The 10,296-nt window shown below is 40.3% G+C and overlaps 1 protein-coding gene across 1 annotated transcript in view; it reads right to left on the bottom strand.

Annotated features, from left to right (window-relative positions):
- ABCA13 (ATP binding cassette subfamily A member 13) overlaps positions 1–10,296 on the bottom strand; it is a 424,450-nt gene that overhangs the window by 386,341 nt on the left and 27,813 nt on the right. The window contains 1 exon segment of the mRNA XM_032244250.1: positions 5,305–5,428. Within this exon segment, the coding sequence (XP_032100141.1) occupies positions 5,305–5,428 (124 nt within the window).

The following is a 10,296-nucleotide window of genomic DNA, read 5'->3' on the forward strand; positions in this document are numbered from 1 at the left end:
CACAGATAGTGATTCAAATTTATGGGTGATTTTGAGAGAGTTCAAGACTTCGGTGCAGAAAGTAACTGCAGATGTAATGGAGACAGCAAAAGAACAAGAATTAGAAGTGGAGCCTTAAGATGTGACAGAATTGTTACAATCTCATAATAAAACTAATGAATGAGGAGTTGCTTTGTATGAATAAACAAGCAAAGTGGTTTCTTGAGATGGAATCTACTCCTGGTGAAGATGCTGTGAACATTACTGAAATGATAACAAAGGTTTTCAAATATTACATAAAATTAGTTAATAAATCAGTGACAGAGTTTGAAAAGATTGGCTCTCATTTTGAAAGGAGTCCCACTATAAGTAAATGCCAAAACACAGAATCACATACTATAAGGAAATATTTCATGAAAGAAAGTTAATGATGCAGTAAACTTCATTTCTGTCTTACTTAAAGAAATAGCCACAGCCACTTCCACCTCCAGCAACCACCACCCTGATCAATCAGCAGTCATCAACAACAAGGTGAGGTCTTCCACCAGCAAAAGATTATGACTCACTGGAGATTCAGATGACCATGAGCATTTTTTAGCAATAAATTATTTTTTAAATTCAGGAATGTACATTTTCTAGACAATGCTATTGCACACTTACTAGACTACAATATAGTGTAAACATAACTTTTATATGCAATGAAAAACTAAAAATTTCCTGTGACTTACTTTATTGCAATATTTGCCATATTCTGATGCTATGAAACTAAACCTACAGGATCTGAGAGTCCAAAAACAGTCCATCATACTATTGACAAATCAATTGATTTTAAACAAAGGTCCCAGTGTATTTTAATGTAATAAAATAGTTTTTTCAACAAATGTTACTAGAACTGTATATACATATGTAAAAAGATAAACCTCAAAAGTTATATCACACCATATAAAGAAATAAACTGAACATAAGTTGTATCTGTAAACAAAAGCTAAAATCATAAAACATATCAAAGAAAATATAGGGAAAAATCTGAACGATCTTCTAAAATATTAGGCAAATATTTCTTTGTTAGAGAAAAATACAAAAAGCACAAATCAAAACAGAAAAAAGTGATAAATTATATTTTATCAAAATAAATAACCCCTGCTCTTCAAAAGACAGAGCAGAAATGAGGAAATAAGATTTATGGTACATATGGTACATATACATAATCATATGTATACATATGATTAAAGACTTGTAGCCAGTATATGTAAAAAAAATTAAAATTAAAATTAAAACTCTAAGGATTCAATAAAACCAAAAACAGAAAATCAATTGTATAAAATATTTGAACAGATACTTTCCTCAAAATATATTGAAATGGCCAATAAATACAAAAAATATGCTTAACATCATTCCTGATCAAGAAAACATAAATTAAAACTACAATTGGAAAGCACAATACAACAGTATAATGGCTAAAATTAAAGAGAACAACATAATACCAAGTGTTAGCAAGGATGTGGAGCAACTGGAATTCCTACGTATTGATATTGGGAGTATAAAATTGTACAACACTTTGGAAAACAGCCTGGACATATATTATATAGCTAAACATACACTAAACATTCATTCCAACAATTCTACTCCCAGGTATTAACCCCCCAAAAATTAAAATATTTGTCCACACAAATACTTATTTTTAAATGTTCATAACATTTAAAAAGGAAAGAGGCATTGAAGAGGATACAAAGGACAGTCTTGCTTTGCCTACACACTCCTCACTCAATCCCAGGCAGTGCAGCATGGAGAAAGATTCTGTGTGCTTGAGGGAGGGAGAGCACACTGAGTGTGAATTTCTGTATTGAAACTTAGTGCTGCCCTGTCACAATAGAATGCAACAAAGGGCAGAATTCTACTGGTGCCCATAGAGGGAACATTTAGACCAGCCCAGAGCCAGATAAGAATCCTGTACCCCAGCAAGAGATATCCAAGTCCTGGCTGGCCTCATACAGGCTGATTAAAGTGGTTTGGGACTCCAAATAAATTTGAGTGGCAGTCAGGCCACAAGGACTACAGTCCTTGGGTAAGCCCTGGTGCTGCGCTGGTCTTAAAGGCAGAGGACTTGCAGTGCCAATGCAATGCCAACTGTGGTGGCCATTAGAGTGCCTATATCAACACTCCCCCAACTCCAGGCAGTGCAGCTTGGGGGAAAGACTCCTTCTACTCGAGGAATGGAGAAGAAATATTAATGAAGACTTTTTCTTGCAAGCTGGATAGCAGTTTAACCACTGTAAAATAAAATACCAGGCAGATTTCTGAAGCCCCCAATTTCAGGCCTTTGTCCCCCAGTGGCATTTCTAGACCCATCTAGGCCAGATGGGAATCTGCTGCCCCGATGGGATGAACCAAGTCCCAGCAGGATTGGCCACATCCTGAGTAAGGTGACCTAGAACCTTGAATAAACATCAGCAGCAGCCAGGAAATAATGGCCATGGGCCCTGGGTAAGCCCCTATACTGTACTGGTCAGGAAGAACATAAGCTTCGGGTGACCCATCATGGTGCCAGCTCTGGTGGCCATGGGAGTGCCTGCATCACCCCTCCCCAAATTCCAGGCAGCCAAGTGTGGAAAGATACTCCTTTTGATTAGGAGAAACAGAAGAAAGAGAGAAAGAAACTTCAACTGGTAACCCAGGGAATGCTCTCTTAACTTCCCTAAGTCCAACAAGGCTGATTATCTAGGAGTCTCCAAGAGCTGCAGCATTCCTGGGCTTAGGAATGAAACAGTTAGTGCTGAAACAGCTGCGGTGACCACAGGCTGAGGCCATGACATTTATTCCGCTTTGAATTCTTGGAAAGCCCTCTCAAGAAGGATGGGTACAAACAGGCTCAGCCTGCAAAGACTGGAATAAATGCCTAACTTTTCGATACTCAGGCATTAATGAACATCCACAAGCATCAAGAACATCCAGAAAGACATGACTTCACCAAAGGAACTAAATAAGTCATCAGTGACCAATCCTGGAGTGACAGAGATAGGTAACCTCTCAGACAGGAAAATGTAATATAAATATAGTAATATAAATTGGGTGCACCCAACTCTGGACCATCTATGTATAAAAAGCAAATATTAATAGAGCTACAGAGAGAGATAGGTCTCAATATAATAACAGCTGGAGGCTTCGACACCCCATTTTCTGTATTGCACAGATCATTTAAACAAAAAATCAACAAAGAATCATTAGACTTTTTCCTACACTATAAACCAAAGGAATCTAATAAATATTTACAGAACATTCCATCCAATAGCTGTGGAATCTGCATTCTTCTTTTTAGAACATGGAACACTCTCAAGGACATATCCTACATTAGGCCACAAAATAAGCCTAAAAAATTCAAGATAATTAAAATTATATTAAGTATATTTTCTGACCACAATGGAATAAAACTAGGTATCAATAACAAGATCAACTTTGTAAGTTATAAAAACATAAATATTGAATAATATGCTCCTGAATGACCACTGTGTCAATGAAAAAATTAAAAAGGATATTTCAAAATTGCTTAAAAAAATCAAAGTAGAAAAACAACATACCAAAACCTGTGGGATACAGCAAAAGTAGGATTTTTTTTTTTTTTAAGACAGGGTTTCACCATGTTGGTCAGGCTGGTATTGAACTCCCGACCTCAGGTGATCCACCCGCCTTGACCTCCAAAGTGCTTGGATTATAGGCATGAGCCACTACGCCCGGCCAAAAGTAGTATTAAGAGGCAAGTTGATAGCAATAAATGCCTACATCACAAAAGTTTTAAAAAAAACTTCAAATAAATAACCTAACTATGCGATATGGTTTGGCCATGTCCACACCCAAAATCTCATCTTAAATTGTAATCAAAATTGTAATCCCCATGTGTTGGGGGAGGGACCTTATGGGAGGTCATTGGATCATGGGGGCAGTTCCCTCATACTATTCTCATGATAGTGAATGAGTTCTCATGAGATCTGATGGTTTTATAAGTGGCTATGAGAAATAAATGTTTTGTTTTGTTTTGAGACGGGGTTTTGCTCTTGTTACCCAGGCTGGAGTGCAATGGCGCAATCTCGGCTCACTGCAACCTCTGCCCCCTGGGTTCAAGCAATTCTCCTGCCTCAGCCTCCCGAGTAGGTGGGACTACAGGCATGCGCCACCATGCCTAGCTAATTTTTGCATTTTTAGTAGAGACGGGATTTCACCATGTTGGCCAGGAGGTCTCGATCTCTTCACCTCGTGATCCACCCTCCTCGGCCTCCCAAAGTGCTGGGATTATAGGCATGAGCCACTGCACTCGGCCAATATTTATTCTTTATAAGCCACAACATTTATGGTATTTCATTGTAGCAGCCCAAATGAACTAAAACAACACCACTTATAAATATTGTACCCAATACACCAAAAATTATCTGGAAGCTTTTAATTTTCCTCTTGTAACTTACAGGTGAAAGATAAAGATCATATATGTTAACATTTGCTTTACATTTAAACATCTGAGATTGTTAAATATTAGGATATATAGATTAAATAAAACTCAGATCATTCATACCTGACAAATTCAAACTCTCATAATCAACTAGTCGCTTCCTTCCCTTGCTAACTTCACCTGGGAGAAGTTTCCAGGGCATTCAGGATCCCCCAAGTGAAACCTTCTCACTTTCTCTCTTCCCACATGAGATATCTTCTCCTTCTCTTCTTGAGTTTTAAGGCCAACTGAGACCATAGACAACCACAGGAACAGCTCAACATTCAGAGACTCAGAGAAGGCAACTCATCTGTCCTGTAGTCCATTTAGGTGGTTTATGACAAATAAAGAGTTACTGCCCAGTTTCTATTTGCTCTCCCCTGGGGACAGGCTTCTGGTCAACTAATAGCACAGTAGAAAAAACCCAGTAGGTAGCTCAAAAAATACTTGTTCTGGGGGCATGTGGCACTAAAATGAAAAGTTGGCTAGACAAGTCTAAATGAAAAGTTGGCTAGACAAGTAATTTTGAAGTCAGAGTTTTAACCTACAGAAAACAAATTATCCCATGCAAATGGCATTTGCTAATCAGTTATTACTCTGTGATTCCTGCAAGTGACAGCGGAAAGAGCTCCTGCTGGAAACTAACCATTAGTTGGAGCCAGAATTATGTGATGCTGAATTTAACAAAACTGATTTTCTTGTAACTTTAATTTCTGTACTTTTCATGATCTCTGACCTCTCCCAAATTATTGAGGCTTTACAAAAAGCAGATGCCTGTTCTATGTATCAGCATTCTGAGATTTATAAAAAAAAAAAAAAAAAAAAAAAGATGTTTGTGTTTCTCTTACTGAAAATGATGCTCCATCGACCCTTCATAGCTGAAGTTCCTGCACCTTGATCCAGTGTTACAAAGAAGGCTTTGAACAAAGGGGATAATGCCACGGCTGGGCAGATCTCGGGGCTGCAAATAACCTAGGTAAAGATACAAGGAAGAAATGAGTTCATATACCTGCTACCACAAATAGAATCCCTGTTGAGTTAGAATTGTAATATATAACATCAGATTATTAACCTTGATATTAATTTAAAGGAGCTCTAAGGACTCACATCAAAAAAATAAATAAATAAAATGAAAAACCTTTATATATAACACCTTTCTTCCAGAGTCAGTGCTCAAGTTTCAAGGCAGAATGGCTCTGAGCAGCCATAGCTGCAGGATTCGGGAGCCCATTCACAGAGTGAATACCCCTGATTCACAGCCAAGCTTCCAGACGCGGCTCTCTGTAAACAAGCTGTGGGCAGGAAGAATAAGAAGGATGCTTCTTCTTATATCATATAAAAATGTAGGAGTTTCTCCTTTTGGCAAAAAATTCAAGCTTAATGCAAACTGAATTCTTAATGTTTAAACATAGTTGTTAAATATCGTGTAATGCAAAAAAAGTTTTTCTACACTGAATAGGACTTTTCAGGACAAACATCACTACAGTAAGTTCCGTGAATAACATGCTGTTTACACATCCCCAACCATATCCTCCCTTCACACCACCAGGAGGGTGGGAGTAGTGGGGATGCTGACGGCTGCAGCAACTTGAAAATTACGATTACCAGCCGGGCACGGTGGCTCATGCCTATAATCCCAACTCTTTGGGAGGCCAAGACAGGCTGATCACCTGAGATCAGGAGTTCAAGACCAGCCTGGCCAACATGGTAAAACACCATCTCTACTAAAAAAAATACAAAAATTAGCTGGGCACAGTGGTGGGCACCTGTAATCCGAGCTACTCAGGAGGCTGAGGCAGGAGAATCACTTGAACCCAGGAGGCAAATGTTGCAGTGAGCCGAGATGGTGCCATTGCATTCCAGCCTGAGTGACAAGAGCAAAACTCAGTCTCAAAAAAAAAAATAGAAAGAAAGGAAGGAAGTTAGTTACGATTACCATCGTAACTATGCCCAGCATTCAGCACACTGCTTCTCAAGTAGAAGACATTCACTAAATGTTTGATGAATGAAAAACACATGAATAGGCTTTGAGCTAAGGGGACAAATGGGGTTATTAGCAGACAAGTGGCTCAGTGCTCTAGCATAATAGACCATAAAAGGATTTGGAGTTATATTCCAGCTAGCTATAAAAGGTGCATTTCCCCAGCATAATTTCTGTGTCATGTTTTTCTCAGGAACACATCAGGAATGGAAGTCACCATGGTGAGGTGTTCAATGGATGAGAATTTGAGGATGCTAGTTTGGGATACAGTATGTCTCCAAGACTAAAGGTTTGGCTTGGTATCATTGGGCCACCTTGTAATACAAGTAACCAGGTGTGAACATCTTGGACATCTCATAGAATGCAATTAAAAGTATGTTTTACAGTGAGGATGCTGAGAATCACAGGTATGTCTATCCCCAAATCACACACAAACCCAAGAATGACTCTAGGTCAAACGTTCATTCCACCCCACATCATCACCTCCCCAGGGAGCAAGCCTGGAACAGAGGTGCCTGTCCAGCGCCCCGGGATTGCCAGAGCCCATCTGAAACCTGGAGCACTTTCCCAGGCCTCTTCGGGGTCCCTGACCACTTCTTGTTTTTCTCTTTCTCTGGTCCCTGAAAGAGGGAACACAAAGGCAGCGCTGCCCTGACAGCAGTTTTCACATTCCTGTGTAGCTGGAGGAAGCTGCAGTGCCCTGGGCTTGTGCATGTCCACCTGCATGTGCAACCTGCCCAAACCATAGGTGATTGCAAGCCTAACTTCACCAGCACAAACAGAATTGTACTGGGACAGACAGATAAGTAAAGCTTCTCAAGCTTCCCTGTTTAATCTCTCAAGGTACTTAACAGGAAATTTTACTTTCCTATGCAAATAATCTTAACTTTGGAAGATTATTTCTTCTTAGTGAAAATACCCATATATGCAGTCTCAGGCTTCATTCTAAAATTGTAAGATCCACATAACCTTTTCTAAGGTCCTTCTCAGTCATAGCACAAGAAGGGTTGCAGCTCTTCCTGTAACAAGAAAGGCACAGAACAGCTTCCACATGGTGGTGACTTCAGGGGTCAGCAACAGTGCCCAGACAGTGATAGAAGTGCATTTCCTTGGCATGACTTCCATGTCCCATCTTTCCAGGAACACATCAGGAATAATGGTGGCCCCATAGAAGGTGATCATTGCATCAGAGATTGAGGACTTCAGCCCTGGACACACTTTGTCTCCAAGATTAAAGACCTGGCATGTTAACACTAGGCTATCCCAAAACAGTGGGAAACATGAGGGAGGGGGATGGGCATTTTTTGGTCATCTTCATGCCAGGCCCCATGCTGAGCACATGTTCCTGACCGGCTTTCTCACCTAGTCCTGACAGCAGCCCTGGGAACCAGGAGGAATTTGCTGTCTTTATAGAGAAGAGACTCACAAAGGTTGCAGGCCATGCCCGTTCGCACAGAGCTGACGAGGGGCTTGATGGAGCTTCAACGTACAGTCCTTGATCAATTTCGACTCCTGAGCCCCTTTGAGATTCTGACAAAGACTTCTCTTCTGTAGGAAAGCTTATGTGCATACCTCTAGGAAACACTTCCAGTGTTTCTTTGGGCCACATCTTTGTTGGACTACACTCCTGATACAAAGCAAGAGCTTGATAAACGTTTAAGGGATGGATGAAAACTCTGAGGATAAGGAACATCGTAAGTTGCTATTTCCACAGGGCAGGACTGAGCTAGTATCACACTGGAGGACAGACTTAGTGCTCTCTATAATTTACAACTAAATAATTCACAATTTTGCATTAGCCACTATCATTCTGAGGCTTCTTGTCAGTGCTGGATACCATGCTATCCTCTAGTTGCATGCAACCTATTTTGCCCTGTATTGCCTGTTTCTCCTGCACAGTATACCTGGTTTTCCATCACTTTCCCTTTTCTCACTCCCCTCGCTCTTCAGACTGCTGCAGCCTGGCCCTCCTCATCCCATCCCTCCACTGGACTGCCATGGAGAACTTGTCAGCCCTTATCTACCCATGCAGCATCAGCACCTGTCGCTCTGCCATGTCTCCTTCTTTCGATGCTTCTCAGACAGACTCCAAATCTCTTTGTTTCCCTTTCAGCACTCTGGTTGCTGCTTATTGTCTCCTCTGCTTGTCCCTCCAATGTGTTTTTCTTGATGCCTATGTTCTGGAAGTTTCTCCTTCTTAGGTGTCCTCATCTATGTCATTCCAAATTCATAATCTGACTGATTAGGCAGCTCACCCCGACGATCTCAAGGGTCCCTCAACTCAGGATGGTCATGCTAAGCCCAGCTCCCCAAATCCCTGACATGTCTTGTGCCCCTTCAGTTCATTGGGAGTGTACTCTCCACTCCGATGTTCTAGTCAGAGGCCTCCCTGTCCTCATGCATCCAGCCGGTTGTTTCTTTACATCTTACCTCCTTCATGTCTGTTGAACCTGCCCTCTTCCTTCTGCTTCAGGGCACAATCATCTCTTGCCTGGTTACTCAAGAGCTCCATAAGTTGATCTTGCCTTCTCTAGAGTTGCTCTCCACCCACCCCAAATTCAACCTTTTCCAGTAACCAGAATGTGACCCCTAAATGCTCATTTTATTATGGCCTTATCTGAAACAATGGCTCCTCCATGCTCTTTGAGAGTTCAGCATTCTCAACATCATACAAAGCCTTTTATTTATTTAACCCTGCTTACTCCTCCAGCATATCTCTGCCTTTTGGCTCCACTTTAGGCTTTTGTCCATGCTGTCTGCCCTGCCTCGACAATTTCTCCCCTGCATTCCCTTGTTCTGACGAACCTGCATATTGCCTCAGAAGCCTTTCCTTAGAACGGACTGGCCACCACTCCTGTGTGTTCACATGGCTCCCTGTATAAAACTCCATCATAGCAATTTTCCCACTGCATTGTAATAGTCTGGCCCTACAGTGAGCTCTGTAAAGGCAAGAAAAAAATGCCTTGTACACCATTTTACTCTCAGCAAAGCCTGAAACACAAAAGGCACGTAATACGTATTTATCAAATAAGTAAATAATAAAGTAGGACCATTGAAAAGCTTTTCAGCTTTTCCTAAATAATATTTTACTCACATGGTTTCACATTTTTTCATTCTGCAACATACAACAGAATCCCCAAACAACAAAGACAAACTGATAGGAATGGTCCTAATACATGTAAAACTTAAATATAACTGAAATACTATTTTGGGTAAATCCCAACATTTAATTCCTGATTTATGTAATGTTTACAGAGTCAATTACATTATAGATAGTTTAAGTGGTGTAGCCTGATAGAGACAAAGCAGACCATTATTTCTCAAAGAGTGATGTTGTTAAGGTTTCAAACCAGAGAAACAAAATGGTTCATCTGACCATTTTCCTGAAGCAGAGAAAGTTACCAGTAACTTTATCAGAGCATCATCCTCACAACTGTCAACATCATCACAGTAATCACTATCATCACCATCATCTCCATTATCATCATAATTGCCATCATTACTATCTTCTCCATTATCATCACCATCATCACTATCATCTCCATCATCATCACCATTATTACCATTATCTTCATCATAATCATCCTCATCACTGTTATCAACTTCAGCATCATCATCACCATTATCACTACCATCATCTCCACCATTATCACCACTATCAATACTGTCATCTCCATGATCATCACCATAGATACTATCGTCTCCATTATCACCACCAACCATCATCATCATCTTCATCATCTCCATCATCACCATCATTACTATCATCTTCATCATCATCACTATCATCAACCTCATCACTATCATCTTCATCATCATCTCCATCATCACCATCATCACTATCATCTTCATCATCATC

This window comes from Sapajus apella, unplaced genomic scaffold (assembly GCF_009761245.1).
Source record: "Sapajus apella isolate SASKATOON/1434 unplaced genomic scaffold, GSC_monkey_1.0 scaffold54, whole genome shotgun sequence".
NCBI classification, from domain to species: domain Eukaryota; kingdom Metazoa; phylum Chordata; class Mammalia; order Primates; family Cebidae; genus Sapajus; species Sapajus apella.